Source organism: Bos taurus, chromosome 5 (genome assembly GCF_002263795.3).
Source record: "Bos taurus isolate L1 Dominette 01449 registration number 42190680 breed Hereford chromosome 5, ARS-UCD2.0, whole genome shotgun sequence".
In the NCBI taxonomy this organism is placed as follows: Eukaryota; Metazoa; Chordata; class Mammalia; order Artiodactyla; family Bovidae; genus Bos; species Bos taurus.
In genome coordinates this window covers 88,892,785-88,910,250 of record NC_037332.1, presented here as the reverse complement: position 1 = coordinate 88,910,250, position 17,466 = coordinate 88,892,785, and the positions used below count along the sequence as shown (strand labels likewise).

The following is a 17,466-nucleotide window of genomic DNA, read 5'->3' as shown; positions in this document are numbered from 1 at the left end:
TATAATGGAATATATTCATAGCCCAGTCATATTTTGCAAATATATTCTGTAATATTTCAAAAACTATTTTTTAGGTGTTTCATAACTGTAGCTGTGTGGAAGAAAATGGTTTCCAGAGCAAAAATAACTCAATGAAGTTGGGTGAATGCCCGAAAAGTGATGACTGTAAAAGAAAATTTTATATTTACATAGTAGTGCAAATACTTACCCTTTTTTCTGCTGCATTAGGAAGCACCTCAAATATCATGCTGATTTTTAAGTGAGTATGACTTCTTAAAAGGGGTTTGGCTTCCCTGGTGGCTCAGAGGGTAAAGCATCTGCCTGCAGTACAGGAGACCCGGGTTCGATCCCTGGGTTGGGAAGATCCCCTGGAGAAGAAAATGGCAACCCATTCCAGTATTCTTGCCTGGAGAATCCCACGGACAGAAGAGCCTGGTGGGCTACAGTCCACGGGGTCACAAAGAGTCGGAGATGACTGAGCGACTTCACTTATGTATATTAGCTGATAAACATACCTAATAATGTACATATTTCCCATTATATTTGGAAACCAAATTCAGATTTTGTAATGTTTAAATTTTATGAGTGTATTTTCTTAGAATTAGTGTGCTACTTCACTGCCATAATTATTAATAATTTTGCCTTGGATTCTTCCACTACAAAATCTACAAAATTTGATCTCCACTACAAAATTTCTTCTCTTAATAAGAATTTTAAGACAGAGACTGATTGACAACTGCCTCAATGTGGAAGAATCCTGTTGTGATTCTAAAAGAACTTCTAATTTTAAGATGCTTATCAGAGTGAATCACCTATTTATTTCATTTTTTAAAATTTGGGAACCAGACAGACAAACTAATATAAACAGTCTCTGATATTCCAGTTTTTAATCCTAGCCAAAAGAATGGCTTTTGACCTACCCTCATAGAGAAAAGAAATACCCTCATAGAGAAAAGAAACATATATGAGCAGAATTTATTCCTTTCTTCATTGATTAGGCAAATACTTAAACCACATTTGGTGAGGAATAATCCATTGTGAATAAAATACATAAAGTACCTGTTCCCATACAGATTGATGTAGGACTCACACTGCAGTGAACAATATTTTACATGATAATGATGTGTTTATGCATGAGATCATGCATGTAAGTATGAGCATGGGGGTCTGTGAGTGTGTGTGCATGTGAATGTAGGAGTGTCTGTGATCATTACTGTATATGTGTGTGTGTGTGTGTGTGTGTGTCACTATAACACATAAATCTATCATTTCCTCAGGGCTGTCTAAGATTTCAAGCCCCCTTGCCGGAAGATACTATCTCAATCTCCAAGTCCCCTCAATTCTCCTGCCCACCATCCCACTCCTTGAGTAAAAATACAAGTTGATAACAAATATCTCAATTTTGCCTCTACTGCATCTGGCATGCATGCCAAAAGCACCCTTTAAGAAATCAACAGCAATGAAAAGTAACATTTCAGGCACTTGTTACAGAGAGTTCAACCAAGAACAAACTGAATTCTCTCTCTTTCCAAAAGCCCTTTTTAAAAATTCTGATATTCAAGAGAGATAGCTAAATGCACTAGTTAACTGTCACTGCTGGTTCCCTCATGACTACGTCCTCAGCAAAGAAACCACCTCCTTGAATAACATGACATCCTCTGCGTGCTAGCATGGCTTCACTGCCCTCAAATATATTGTTGTGAGTCCTCAGTTCAGCTAGTTGGAAGTGTCCCTGTCTTTTGAAAAAACAGACAAAAACCCCTTTCAATTCATTTTCTCTTTTAATAAATAATTCTGCTGTGTTTAATTTTTATTATGCTATGCTTAATTTAATTTTTATATTGTTTATTTTTATAAGCTTTCTTGGATATTTTTGAGAATCTCACTCAACAGTAGCACTCCTAAAAGACTTAACAGACAATTTTGTGTAAAGAAAATGGAGGATTGGAGGGCTAGCTCGCTATATTGGATCCTCATAACAGACAAGATAAATCTACTAAGAAAATAAGGAACCTAGGGCTGCTGCTGCTACTGCTGCTGCTAGGTTGCTTTAGTCATGTCCAATTCTGTGCGACCCCATAGACGGCAGCCCACCAGGCTCCCCCGTCCCTGGGATTCTCCAGGCAAGAACACTGGAGTGGGTTGCCATTTCCTTCTCCAATGCATGAAAGTGGAAAGTCAAAGTGAAGTCGCTCAGTCATACCCGACTCTTAGCGACCCCAGGGACTGCAGCCTTCCAGGCTCCTCTGTCCATGGGATTTTCCAGGCAAGAGTACTGGAGTGGGTTGCCATTGCCTTCTCCGAAACTAGGGCTAAGAGAGGCTAAATGACTTCCCAAAGGCATCTAGTTAGACTTCACTGGTGGCTCAGTGGTAAAGAACCTACCTGTCAATGCAGGAGATATGGGTTCAATCCCTGGGTCTGGAAAACCCCTGGTGAAGGAAATGGTAATCCACTCCAGTATTCTTGCCTGGGAAATCTCATGTCAGAGAAGTCTGGTGGGCTACAGTCAATGGAGTTGCAAAGTGTCAGACATGACTTATTGACTAAACAATAACAAAGGTATCTATTTACTATGAAAAATGATTTATCTCTTTATTATCAAGAACAAAGACTAGTATAGAGTCTCGTAGGAGGCACTTGGCAAAGGTTTGTTGAATGACAAAGTTTATCTCTGAATAAATACAGTCATTCAAACCAAGAAAAAATAAGCCTTTGTATCAGTTAAATCAATATTTTGGTAAAAACAGAATTTTTGAGCCTTAATCCCTCACCGTATCAGAGATGGTCATGTCATTAGCTAACTGAACATAGAAAAATGGAATTGTGGAAAGAACTTTCTAAATGCAAGACTGAGTTAATTTTTAAGAAAGGATTAACATGTACTTACTACCTTTAAAATGACATTTAAATACACTAGACACTAGAATATAGATAACTTTTTGATCTTCCTGGTTATATTTTGTTGACATGAAACATATTAGTTAACTTTTCTGTTAACAGCAATGATAGAAAGAAGGTACAAAAAAGAGTTCTACTCAGTCTAAAACCTGCATAAACATATTTGCCTTCTCATATGGCCTATGTAAACTAAATAGATTACATGAAATTATTGTCTTCATAGATATCATAATTCTATTTCAACCACTATCTCAGGATTTCCTAAAGATAAAACATGAAAATGTTTGTAAAACTGTCTTGAACTTGTAACAGTGAATAAGTAAAGGAATAATAACTATTAATGTCATTCAGACGTTTGCCTTCGCTTGAGGGTTTTTATTCAATCATAAAGAATAACACTGAAAAATGCTTTAATATTAACTCAGTTGGTATTTTAGGAATGTTTAATGTTTCTTTGCCTTTATCTTATTTCAGAAATGTTGAACCTGAACTGAAATCACTTGCCATGGGTTTCCATTCACTAACTATTCGAACGCTAGGTATGATAAATATGTAGATGATAAATTCCAGATATAATTTTTCATGTCAAAGACTAAAATGTAATTGATTTCTAATTGTAAGAAAGTTTTTTAAAGGTATAAGTAAAAATTATTTGTATCTTTGTGGTAAATGAAAAATAATGAGATAAAGGAAAACTAAATGACCTAAAAGAAAATCTGATTGTCAATTCTATGTAAAATCAATCTGTAAGAATAAGGCATCATTGCACTCGTATTATATCCTTTCTAAAACAAGAATCAGTGGTCTCCAAAGATTTTTAACTTAAGATGTAGGGATATTTCTTCCCATATGCAGAGTGGAGGGCTGTCCTTATTCATTGAGGGGCTTAATGCTCAAAACAGCTCCAAAGGCCCACAGATCGTGCCAAACAACAAATGCAGACTTTCACAGTCCCACTGACTAGTTCTGTAAAGCAGAAGGAAAAGGGAATGGATGTTAACTGAACTCAGGTTTGGCTGCTGCCTGCTCAAAAGTCAATACTCCAGTCAAAATTCCAGAGGCAAGTGTTGATAGAAAGGAAAGTTGCTTTAATCAAAAAAGCCAGCAATCTGGGGAGAAGGCAGACTCATGTCCCAGAACCAACTCTAAGATTCTGCTTTTCCCTTTGGGAGCAGTTACGATATCTGCAAAACAACTCCAGGGTGTACATCAGACACTGAAAGATTCTGTGATTTTATTAAATCGGGAAAATAAATTGTTGGCATATATTTTTCTTAAAGAGATGGGAATATCAGACCACCTTTCCTGCCTCTTGAGAAACCTGTATGCAGGTCAGGAAGCAACAGTTAGAACTGGACATGCAACAGCAGACTGGTTCCAAATAGTGAAAGGAGTATATCAAGGCTGTATATTGTCATCCTGCTTATTTAACTTCTATGCAGAGTACATCATGAGAAACGCTGGGCTGGATGAAACACAAGCTGGAATCAAGATTGCCAGGAGAAATATCAATAACCTCAGATATGCTGATGACACCACCCTTATGGCAGAAAGCGAAGAAGAACTAAAGAGCCTCTTGATGAAAAGCAAAGAGGAGAGTGAAAAAGTTGGCTTAAAACTCAACATTCAGAAAACAAAGATTATGGCATCTGGTCCCATCACTTCATGGCAAATAGATGGGAAAACAGTGGAAACAGTGTCAGACTTTATTTTCTGGGGCTCCAAAATTACTGCAGATGGTGACTGCAGCCATGAAATTAAAAGATGCTTACTCCTTGGAAGAAAAGTTATGACCAACCTAGACAGCATGTTTAAAAGCAGAGACATTACTTTGCAAACAAAGTTCCATCAGCCAAGGCTATGGTTTTTCCAGTAGTCATGTATGGATGTGAGAGTTGGACTATAAAGAAAGCTGAAGAATTGATGCTTTTGAACTGTGATGTTGGAGAAGCCTCTTGAGAGTCCCTTGGACAGCAAGGAGATCCAACCAGTCCATCCTAAAGGAAATCAGTCCTGAATATTCATTGGAAGGACTGATGTTGAAGCTGAAATTCCAATACTTTGGCCACCTGATGTGAAGAATTGACTCATTGGAAAAGACCCTGATGTTGGGAAAGATTGAAGGCAGGAGGAGAAGGGGACGACAGAGGATGAGATGATTAGATGGAATCACTGACTCAATGGACATTAGTTTGAGTAAACTCTAGGAGCTGGTGATGGACAGGCAGGCCTGGCGTGCTACAGTCCATAGGATCACGAAGAGTCGGACATGACTGAGCGACTGAACTGAATTGATTTTTAATTTTACAAAGGGTGGCTTTGATTTGTGAAACCTGAGAATTCCTAATCCTGGTTTCTCAGTACCAATTTTCATCAGGTATATTTGTCTCAGACACCAGTTCCTTGACATTCTGAGGTTTCTCATTCGAAGTCTCAAATTGAGACTGACTATAAGTAAATGTGCTTCCCTTGTGGCTCAGCTGGTAAAGAATCTGCCTGCAATGTGGGAGACCTGGGTTCGATCCCTGGGTTGGGAAGATCCCCTGGAGAAGGGAGAGGCTCCCCACTCCAGTATTCTGGCCTGGAAAATTCCATGGAATCTATAGTCCAAGGGGTCACAGAGAGTCAGATACGACTTACTGACATTGACTTCACTTCACAAAAGTGTAAACTATGAATCACTATCATTTTTATCTAATAATATAGAAGTTGAAAATCAGCATATCTCTAAAATTTTGGTCACATTACCAATGCATAGAACTAGGGTAAATCTCAGAGTTTATTAAAATAGCAGTAAGAGTAGATGGACTTCACAAGTGGCTCAGTGGTAAAGAATCTGCCTGCCAAGCAGGAGACATGGATTCGGTCCCTGGGTTGGGAAGATCCCCTGGAGAAGGAAATGGCAACCCACTCCAGTATTCTTGCCTGGGAAATCCCTGGGCAGAGGAGCCTGGCAGGCTACAGTCCATGGGGTTGCAAAAGAGTCAGACATGACTTAGTGACTAAACAATAACAAGAGCAGATGGGCACTTTGCTGTAAGACAACAAGCGTGCTCCTGTAAAGCCTCAAAAACTGCAAGACCATACACTACAAGTAAAAAGTAGGTTAGGTAACAGACCACTGAAGACCTTGACATCATTATGATCAGGACATTAACAGAAACAAAATTTAGCACCAGAGTCTGTAATTTGGACAGCCCAGGCTGTTTCAAGAGGTATTAAAAATGAACACAATCAATAGAGGGAAAAATGCATGATTGTGGGCTCTAATGACTCCAAGATGATGAGAGTGGAGCCCTAAGGCAAGAAATAAGCACAACCAGGAGCCTTGTTGTTGTTTGCTATTTAGTTGCTAAGTCATATCCAACTCTTTTGTGACCCCATTGGACTGTAGCTTGCCAGGCACCTCTGTCCATGGGATTTCCCTGGCAAGAATACTGGAGTGGGTTGCCATGTCCTCCTCCAGGAGATCTTCTAGACCCAGGGATTGAAACTGCATCTCCTGCATTGGCAGGTGCATTCTTTACCACTGATCCACCAGTAAAACCTGGCATTCACCTTAAATTTTGCTTAAAAATCGAGTTGAAAAATCTTCTGTCTTTGCAGCTTCTGTATTTGCATTTGAGCAAAGAGCTTTTTACTTTCCCTGTGAAGTTATATCTCTACTCCTTCTATTTCAGCTGTCCTTGCCTAAGAAAAAAATTACATATGACCAACATAACTTCTGTGTTTTACTGACAGTTTTCTGCTTTTTACCAACCAGGCTTAAGTTAATTAGTATTACAAGAAGAACAATGTAAAGACATGTAATCTCATTTTTTCCCTATGTGTGTTGGCATGGTAAAGGTAGATAAAAGATGCCTTTGCTATTGTATGTGATTTGAGCTTTGGAGATTCCTAATAATTTTGAATCTTTTTAAAAAAATAACTATGCTTTTTTGTAAGGCTTTATTGAATTTGTTACAATATCTCTCCTACTTTATGTTTTAGTTTTTGACCACAATGCATATGAAATCTTAGCTCCCTGATTAGGGATCAAACCCTCACACCTTGCATTGCAAGGTGAAGTCCTAACCACTGGAGCACGAGGAAAGTCCCAGTAATCTTGATTCTTAAGTAGAGTTAGACCAAATCAATGGATGAGTCCTCCAAAATTTTCAACTTCTACATAATCCAAAATGTATCAGTGTGGAATGTCACTGTTTCCTTTGAAACATTCTCCTCCATTGACATCTTCTCATCTGATGTTACAGGAGGAATTCCAGCTCCTATATATTTTGGAGCTCTGATTGATAGAGCTTGTATGAAGTGGTCCATCAACAACTATGGGAAGCAAGGCTCTTGCAGGTTATATAATTCCTTGTTATATGGGTAAGTTGTCATAAACATACTTCATTTATTTTTTTCCTTTGACTCTGTTAATTCCTAAAGAATGAGATATCATTTTCAGTGTAGTAACAGTATTAATAATTATAGCCACCATTTAATAAAGTTATAAATAGCTCAAAGTTATAGAATTGATTCCATTCACCTTCAGTTAAACCCAATAACTATTCAAAGTATCTTTTGCATAAAGTTTGTCAACATTTAGTTAACAACATTATGAGACAAGAGCTTCCTAACCTACAAGGTCAGTGGTCATCAATTTTTCTTGCTCATTATAATCACCTGAGGAGCTTTTAAAAGTACTAATTTCTTTTTTTTTTCTTTTTTTGGCTGTACCACACAGCTTGCTAGGATCTTAGCTCCCCAAACAGGGATTGAACCCACACCCTCAGCAGTGAAAGTACAGAATCCCAACCACTGGACCACCAGGGAATCCCCTCAAAATGCTAATATATGTGTCCTATCTTCAGCAATTTTGATTTAATTGGTCTGGGGGGTATGGCCCGGGGAATGAGGGTTTTAAAATCTCCTCAGGTGATTCTAATGTTCAACCAGTTGAAAATCACAGGAATAGATCGTGCACGCTAGGTAATTTTATGTAGTTGTTGTAAAAAAATTTTCAGTAGACTACAAGGATCTTGTGGGCCATAAGCCCATAAGGTAAACATAGGCTTCTGGTTCAATCTAAATGGATTCGATTATCTCACAGTCACTTCATTTCCTTTATAATCTGTTCTCATTACACATGAACTAATCAGTCTTTGAGAAAGTTAAACATTCCAAACACACCTTACTTTATGGATAGCACTTGGGCAGATCTTGAACCAATCTTGGCTTCTGTGGTTAACATTCCTTTAAAAATAATCACAGGCTGCTTCTGCTCCTATCAAAAGAATCACTGGAATCGCTACTTCAGTATTTCTACATAAGATTTCAAGCATCATTTTTTAAGGTCTTCTGCATACTGGAGAGCAGCAATGTAAAGTGTTTTATACATGTATTCTTTTTTTTCTTTTCGCAGACATACTTTCTTTGGCTTGACTACAGGCTTAAAATTCCCAGCCCTTGTTTTATTCGTTGTATTGATTTTTGCTATGAAGAAAAAATACCAAGGGAAAGATATCAAGGCATCAGAAAATGAAACAAAAGCCGTGAATGAAGCAAATTCAGGACCATTAATTAATGATGCCAAAGTGGACCATGAAACACATATTTAGGGAAGAAAAAATTCTTTTTCTGCTGCTGTGTTTTCAACTGACATTGTATTAATTGAGTAGGATGTTATTTTTGAGTAGTTCCTGGTCTTTTCACTGACAATTTCCACATTCTATACTAATGATGGAGCCAAAACCAAAGGGAAAAAAAATGGGAGTACTCATTGTTAACATATGACTCTGCATTTGTGGTTAAGATTAGAATGCATGATCCATACAAATTTAAGGTGAAAGTTATAATTAATATGTAACAGAAAAAAAATATTTGTTCAGATGATTGTAGTACAATAAAACCAGTGACTAGAAAATAGGTATAGGCGAAAAAGGAAGACAGAAATTAATAGTCTAAATATGGAGAAAAGCCCGATACCTTACAAATAAACCAGTTTGGACCATGTTATTCAAACCTAAAGTCTATTATAACGGAGGGCTTATGCTATCATGACATCTGTCATTTGTGAATTAAGTTATATACTTCTCAGACCTTATTATTTTATAATTTGAAATTGTGTTTGACTGTCACACAACCCTTGATGCATATTCTTCCAACCTCTTATTAAAATACTACTGAAGAAATAGAGCTAATCGAAAATTTGCAAGTTGCCATTGTCAGCATATTACAGGCTGCATTAAGTTTTCTTCAGGTCCGTGGAAGTGGATTAAGAAACACTGACATTAACTTGAGAAAGCAAAGCCCGTTTAAAGGTGTGTCTTCACTTTGTCTGCTCTCTATAAGAAATGGAGTCTGCACTGAATCATTTACCAATTGTCTCAAAACTGCCTGGCTTTGTGTGTTTGTGTTTAGTGCATAAAGAGACATCTTTCACACCTCCACAAGTTGGACAAGAAGTGGAGTGTATGAGAACAAATATCTGAACATTGCATTTGCTAGTGATGACAGCTTTTTATAACGAAAGCTAAAAACTGTAGTTTTATTCTCAGGCTAAAAGATGAAAAGTTAGAGGTCATTAAAATCACCTGTGAAACATGTTTTTAAAGAAATCACAATCATACACCCACCCAAGATTCTGGTTCTAAACATTTGTGGTACAAGCCTGGATCTCCCCTTTAAAAAAGTCCCCATAGGGCTCCCCTGGTGGCTCAGTGGTAAAGAATCTGCCTGCTAATGCAGGAGACACAGGTTCTACCCCGATCCAGGAAGATCTCACGTGCAGTGGAGCAACAAAGCCCCCGAGCCACAACTAGCTGAGCCTGTGCTCTAGAGCCCGGGAGCTGCGACTACTGAGCCCACGTGCCACAGCTACTGACGCCCGTGCAGCCTAGAACCCACGCTCCATAACAAGAGAAGCCACTGCGATGAGAAACCTGCACACCGCACCTAGAGAACAGCCCCCACACTCCACAGCCAGAGAAAAGCCTATGCAGCGATGGAGACCCAGCACAACCAAAAATAAATAAACAAAATTATTTTTAAAAATTTACATAGAACTCTTGATAAAGAGACACAAAAAACCAATCCATATGATAGGAGACAATATCCCTGAGTATACCAAAGACACACCCCACAAATGCTTGCTGGAATCTGAGAATTACATTGGAAGTTATAGATATTAACCTGTTGTCAAACTGTAGACCTAAGAAGGATTCATTAATCAAAAAAGCAGAAATTTGGAAAAATCACCCACAGGCAACGTTACTATATGACAGGTCTAATGGGATCTTGTCTCATTAAAAAATAAAGAGAGAAAATTACAGAGCTGTTTTTTAAAACATTGCATGAAAATAAAGGCAGTATCTTCAATATTTAGTTCTTCAACAATTATTGAATGTCAAGAAACTGATAGGTAAAATGAAATATAACTGTAAAATAAACAAAGAAGGACCCTACTTCATGGAGGTTACCCTTTAAAGGGGAAGAAGAACATTAACAAGATTAAATTATACAATTTTATAAAATTATATAAATTAAAAGATAATTTTATATTTATATGTGACATGTACAGTGAAGGAAAGGAACAGATTATTTGGTCTACTTCAGAATCCAAGAATCCAGAATAAATATTAATCTTTAATTCAATTGCATTTATAAAACGTAAATATAGATTCTAGGGGAAAAAACCAACAGAGATAAGAATATGATAAGAAAAGTCTTTGAGGAACCAAAATAATGCAAGACTCTAGTTAAACCATACATTGGATAAAATTGAAAGAAGTCAATGGCCCAAAACCTAAATCCATGATGAAGAAGATACATTTGGAAAAAAACAAATAATCCCACTTGTAACAATATGGATGGACCTAGAGATTATCATACTGAGTGGAGTGAATCAGACAGAGAAAGACAAATATCGTATGATACCACTTATATGTGGAATCTTTAAAAAAAAAAAAAGTACAAATGAGCCTTTTTATAAGACAGAAATAGAGTCATAGACATAGAAAACAAACTTATGGTTACCAAGGGGGAAAGGGGGATGGGAGGGTGAGGGATGAACTGGAAGACTGGGATTGACAAATACACACCTACTTTATATAAAATAGGTAACTAATAAGAACCTATTGTATAGTACAGGGAACTCTTCTCAATATTTGTAATGACCTATAAATGGCAACCCACTCCAGTACTCTGACCTGGAAAGTCCCATGGACGGAGGAGCATGCTAGGCTACAGTCCATGGGGTCGCAAAGGGTCGGACATGACTGAACGACTTCACTTCATGTGGGAATAGAATCTAAAGAAGAGTAGATATTTTAAAAATCAGTGAAAATGTAGAATAAAAAGATAAAGAAGCAATTTGTGAAATAAAGGTAAGTTATTTAGAGGACAAACAAAGCACCAACCTAAGGAATCTATTTTTGAGGAAGAAATGGATTTGGAAAAGAAATATTAATCAGAAATTTAGTGGTAGAATGACTTCCTGCTCTGAAGAAAGACTTGAGTATCCAGACTGAGGTCTCCTTATTTACACTGTGTCTTCACAGTCTCTTTAACCTTCACGAAATGGGGTCTTTGGTTATGATGTTTTTTCCTGAAATGCTCTTTTTTCCATGTAACTGCTTCTCAGCCTTCAAATCTAAGTTCAGTCACTATTCCTTCAATGTCTCTGACTTCCTCATTTGTTAAAAAAAAACAAAAAACTTCCAATATATTTGTAGCAGTATAGCATTTATCAAAATGGTAATTTTATACTTATTATGGTTATTTGATAACTGTCTGTGTACCCCACTAGTCACAAGCTCTAGGAGGGTAGAAACTGAACTCATTTTACCTGCTTATTTTATTCCTTCTATCTAGTTGAAAGTGAAAGTCGCTCAGTTCAGTTCAGTTCAATTCAGTCACTCAGTCTTGTCCGACTCTTTGCAACCCCATGAACTGCAGCACGCCAGGCCCCACTGTCCATCACCAACTCCTGGAGTTCACTCAAACTTACGTCCATCAAGTCAGTGATGCCATCCAGCCATCTCATCCTCTGTCGTCCCCTTCTCCTCCTGCCCCCAATCCCTCCCAGCATCAGAATCTTTTCCAATGAGTCAACTCTTCGCATGGGGTGGCCAAAGTACTGGAGTTTCAGCTTTAGCATCAGTCCTTCCAATGAACACCTAGGACTGATCTCCTTTAGAATGGACTGGTTGGATCTCCTTGCAGTCCAAGGGACTCTCAAGAGTCTTCTCCAACACCACAGTTCAAAAGCATCAATTCTTCTGCGCTCAGCTTTCTTCACAGTCCAACTCTCACATCCATACATGACTACTGGAAAAACCATAGCCTTGACTAGATGGACCTTTGTTGGCAAAGTAATGTCTCTGCTCAGTCATGTCCAATTCTTTGTGACCCCACACAAGAGTGGGTTGCCATTTCCTTCTGCAAGGGATCTTCACCACCCAGGGATCGAACCCAGGTCTCTTTACCATCTGAGCCACTAGGGAAGCCCCCAATATCTAGTCAGTGTCTGACAAATAGGTGTTTTATCAATTATTCTTGAAAGAATGAATGAGTGAATGAACTCCAGAAGTGCCAGTCACATGAAATATGAATGTTATAAAAAGAACTAAAAACAGCATGCAAAAATAGCTGCATTAAGTCATTGGATAAATAATGATGGTTTATGATATTTTGAAGATTTTCTTTAATATTTTTAAATGAAAAGGTAAATTTTTTAATGTGAAAAAAGTATTTTTTGACTGCCATCTGACGCTAAGCACAAGAGAGTTAAAACATTTATGAAACAGAATCTTGGCCCTTTGGAAACCCACAAATGAGGTGAAGAATAGGCACACAAATGACTGCCATCTGACACTAAGCACAAGAGAGTTAAAACATTTATGAAACAGAATCTTGGCCCTTTGGAAACCCACAAATGAGGTGAAGAATAGGCACACAAATGCATGATAATATATTCTCTTGTGGTCAAGTGGCTAAGACTTCAACTTCCAAACTAGAGAGTGGGAGGTGTGAGTTCAATCCCTGATTGGGGAGCTAAGATCCCACATGACTTCTGGCTAAAAAAACAAAACACAAAGCAGAAGCAGTATTCTAGCAAATTTATTAAAGACTTAAAAATACAAATGTATGATAATATACAATGTAATAAATATTAGAATTAAAATGTTCATGTATCTCATTCATAGGGACCATGCTAGCCTTGTCTCAATTTTAATATTCATCTTTGTGGAGACTGTAGCCCCTGAAAAAAGTATTGAGAATGAATCACAACCAATTTGGCAGTGGTCATTGTCACTTTCCTCTTGTGCACCTTCATTAAGGTGCCCTTGTGCACTGTGCTAAGTTGCTTCAGTCGTGTCTGACTCTTTGCAACCCTGTGGACTGTAGACCACCAGGCTCCCCTGTCTATGGGATTCTCTAGGCAAGAATACTGGAATGGATTGCCATACTCTCCTCCAGGGGATCTTCCCGACCCAAGGGTCGAACCCATGTCTCTTCATTGGCAGGCAGGTTCCTTACCATTAGCACCACCTGGGAAACCCTATATAGGCTTGCTCACCACATGGAAACCAGGAACCAACGTAATGAGATGATTAGATAAGCAGTGTGGTTTCAGCAACATCAACTCTACACCTGTAGTTTATAAGACTACAAGGTTTTGTAAAGGGAATGTCCTCAGAAGTAGATGAAAAGTGGTGTCAACTACACATTGGCACTTGCCATCTATCTCTACAAGGATTAAATCATATGCTGCTGCAGCTGCTGACTTTCAACACCCTCTAAGAGGAGTTCACGGTGGAGGGCAGAAATGAGGTACTCTGTGCTCTGGGAAAAATGGCAGAATAGAGCTTCAGATAGTCAGATATTTTCAGGAGCCAGTTCTTGTTCCTGTACCTCTTCATCTCTAGAAAAGTTCTAAAATCCTTCATGGTGATGACTACTCCTCATGACTAGCAGAAATCTTCTGCAAAAAATATGGGCTTGATTGCATGTATTCTCCCTTCACCAAAACCACATACATACTGACCTTGCCCTCTGCCTCCTAGACGTAGTTTCTCAGAGCTATCCGAAATCTGTCTCCTGGGTGATAGTCCTCATTTTGCCCCCAATAAAACTTAACTTACAACTCCCACATTGTGCATTCTTAAGTCAACAATAAAATTTTAAAATTATCACTAAAAAAAACCCCACAGATACACTTCTGAGTCTCAACCAATCTCCACTGTTAAACTTGAGGCTGTTTCAACTTATATCCTTAGAACATTATGCCTTTGAATTAAGACTTCATCTCTAGTTCGGTTGGAAGAGATCATATATTTATCCAGAGTGAGATTCCAATCACAGTGGGCATGAAATTTAAATCATTTTTAAGCAATATATTTTTGAAAGGAGTGGAAGTAGAAAACATGAAGATATTCAGAAAGCAAGAGCAAAAGTAACATAAAAGTGAGATCATAAGCACTAAACAGCTTTTGTCTATTCACCATTATGTTTAAGACTGATCCTCCCATAATGATTCTATACATTTAAACCCTCTGTAAAATTGTCCTTTTGAGTCACATTCACTTTTTTTAAGTTATTTTTTTAATAATTCTAATAATTTGACGAATCTGTTTTATATCTGGGTTTGGGGTTGATGATTGTCTATTCTGTATTTTTTATTACCTTTTTATGTCTTGTAATTCTTTGTTGAAGGCACTTTCATGCATTGGAGAAGGAAATGGCAACCCACTCCAGTGTTCTTGCCTGGAGAATCCCAGGGATGGGGGAGCCTGGTGGGCTGCCGTCTATGGGGTTGCACAGAGCTGGACACGACTGAAGCGACTTAGCAGCATACATGTAGTAGCCGACAGTTGACATGGAGGTAAGTATTTTTCAAACTTGGAGATGAGCACATCTTTCCTTCTGCTAGACCTTTAGTGTGGGCTCTGTATCAAGAGTGAAGCTGGGTTTGAGGTGTGTTGTTGCACTGGTTACCCTCAGGAACTTCCCAGGTGGCTCAGTGGTAAAGAATCCACCTGCCAATGCAGGAGACAAAGGTTCGATCCCTGGATCACGAAGATTCCCGTGGAGTAGAAAATGTAAACCCACTCCAGTATTCTTGCCTGGAAAACTCCATAGACAGAGGAGCCTGGCAGGCTAGAATGCATGGAGTCGCAAAAGAGTCGGACACCACAGAGTGACTGAGCATGCGTGCACACACGCATGGTTACCCTCAGTGCACCAAGAGCTTCAAATTCCTCTGGGAAAACTTTATTTGGGATCTTTACCTTTGTGGATTTGGTTCTCCCTTTGCCATGCTACCCATGAAAAATCTGTCTCTTGCCACTCACCCAAATATATCCCACTCTTCTTTTTACTGGATCCTTGTTACCATGGGTGTGATCTTGGGTGGCCTCAGTCTGCAGCAGCTTGAAGCAAGGTTTTGGTTCCCAGCCCGAGACGGAGGTCAGGCCAAGTCAGTGAGAGCACTGGATCCCAACCACTAGAACATCAGGGACCAGTGACCAGAGACAAGGCCCTGGCCCACCAACTGCACAGAAATGAATTTCCACATAGAGATGGAAAGTAATAAAACAAGTTAAGTGTTTGTTTATTAGGAGGAAAAAGAGTCCATGTGGATAGCAGGCACATAGGCAGGCTCAGAGAGAGTCAAGCCCTCATGGTAGTTTGAATCCCTTTTATGGGCCATTTCTTCTGGTTTTTTCTTCAGCAAATCATCTTGCTTTGCTTGGTTCTGAATCTCTATTTGGCTGATCTCAGGGTCGATAGAGTCAAAGCTATGGTTTTCCAGTAGTCATATATGAAAGTGAGAGTTGGACTGTAAAGAAAGCTGAGCACCAAAGAAACGATGTTTGAACTGTGGTGCTGGAGAAGACTTTTGAGAGTCCCTTGGACACCAAGGAGATCAAACTAGTCAATCCTAAAGTCAACAACAATAGGATCCTCCATGTGTGCACGTGCATCTCTTAGCCAAGATGAATTCTAGTGAAGAGGCCTATGAGTAGGTTGATATCACTATGAGGTGATGCCCCCTCTCCTTTGACTTCCAAGGAGCCTTTCTGTATGTTTGTAGTCAAGAAGGTCTCTTTGACTTTGAGAATGAGGAATATGAGGTCTTTGATCTCTTATATGAGCAGAACTCAGCTCCTCTCTCACTCCTGCTGTTTTGGAGGGCACCAATTCCACCTTCTTAGCCTGGAGCCTATCTCTTGTCTCATGTGGACATGGCTATGGAGACAGGAAGGTTTGGTGAACCAGGGTCTTGGGGGTGACCTGTCCTTCCCTGGGTGGTGGAGCTTTTCTTCCTGCTGCCCTTCCCAGCCACAGGAGTTTTCACCAACACCTCAAGCTACAGTTTTTGTTGCCCGTCCTCGTGGAAAAGCTTCTCTTCCTTAGAAGTTGTTGTTGTTCAGTTGCTCAGTGGTGTCTGACTCTTTGTGATCCCATGGACTGCAGCACACCAGACTTCCCTGTTCTTCACCATCTCCGGGAGTTTGAGGAAACTCATGTCCATTGAGTCAGTGATGCCATCCAACCATCTTATCCTCTGTCATCCCCTTCTCCTCCTGCTTTCAATCTTTCCCAGCATCAGGGTCTTTTCCAATGAGTCAACTCTTCACATCAGGTGGCCAAAATATTGGAGCTTCAGCATCAGTCCTTCCAATGAATATTCAGGGTTGATTTCCTTTAGCATTGATTGGTTTGATCTCCTTGCTGCCCAAGGGACTCAGCAGGAAACCTTTATTAAAATTAAATTTCCCATTTAACTCTAATGTTTGCATTGGGATTAAAAAAAAAAATCATGATCCTCTTGAAGTATAGTGCATGGAATTTGTTATGACTTTTTTTGATTCTTATTCTAAATAAATATTCACTTTTAACTTTATTTTGTATTCATCATCTTGAATTTAGTAAAAATATTTATTTATTTATTTATTTGGCTGTACCAGGTCTTAACTGCAGGATCTAGTTTCCTGACCAGGGATAAAACCTGAGCCCCCTGCATTGATAGCATGGAGTCTTAGCCACTGGGTCACAGGGAAGTCCCCATTTTGAATTTTTTTATAGGCCTCTCTCTCAAATTTGGTAAGCTTAAAAATCCATAAAACTCAGCCCTGCCTCTGCTAGTGACCAGGCTCTTCCTGTCTCCCTGCCACACCATGTTTCATCATCTTTCATCCCAGTGCTTCTTGTCACTCCTTGAGTCTAGCATCCTCACTTCCCAAAGGAAGAAGGAAAAAGGGCAAAATGTCTTCCCAGAAAGCTTTGTCTTCTTATTTTGGAAAGAAATCCCTTCCCATCTATGCCTCTGCCAGTATCTCATTGATCAAAGCTTGTAGTCTCTGTAACTGTAGCCAGCAGCAAAAGAGATGTTCTTACATTTGTTTCTACCCTTCTGTAAATCAAGACACAGTGTTAATCTTTCTTTTATCAACCCAGAGTCATCATTACCCTAAAGACTGGATGAGAAGCTTTTGGGAAAAAAAAAAAAGAAAAAAAACTCTGATTACTTAGTGATTCATCTTATGTCCATAGGGTTTGAAATTACTTTGTGCT

At 38.9% G+C, this 17,466-nt stretch overlaps 1 protein-coding gene across 2 annotated transcripts in view; it reads left to right on the top strand.

The window, feature by feature from the left end:
• Positions 1-9,278, top strand: part of SLCO1B3 (solute carrier organic anion transporter family member 1B3) — a 72,192-nt gene extending 62,914 nt beyond the window's left edge. The window contains exons 12-15 of one of the 2 annotated variants that reach the window (XM_005206931.5): positions 75-259; positions 3,376-3,440; positions 7,155-7,272; positions 8,309-9,278. In XM_005206931.5, the coding sequence (XP_005206988.1) occupies positions 75-259; positions 3,376-3,440; positions 7,155-7,272; positions 8,309-8,504 (564 nt within the window). In that variant the 3' untranslated portion in view covers positions 8,505-9,278. 2 annotated transcript variants of the gene reach the window in all.
• Positions 9,279-17,466: the final 8,188 nt, after the last annotated feature.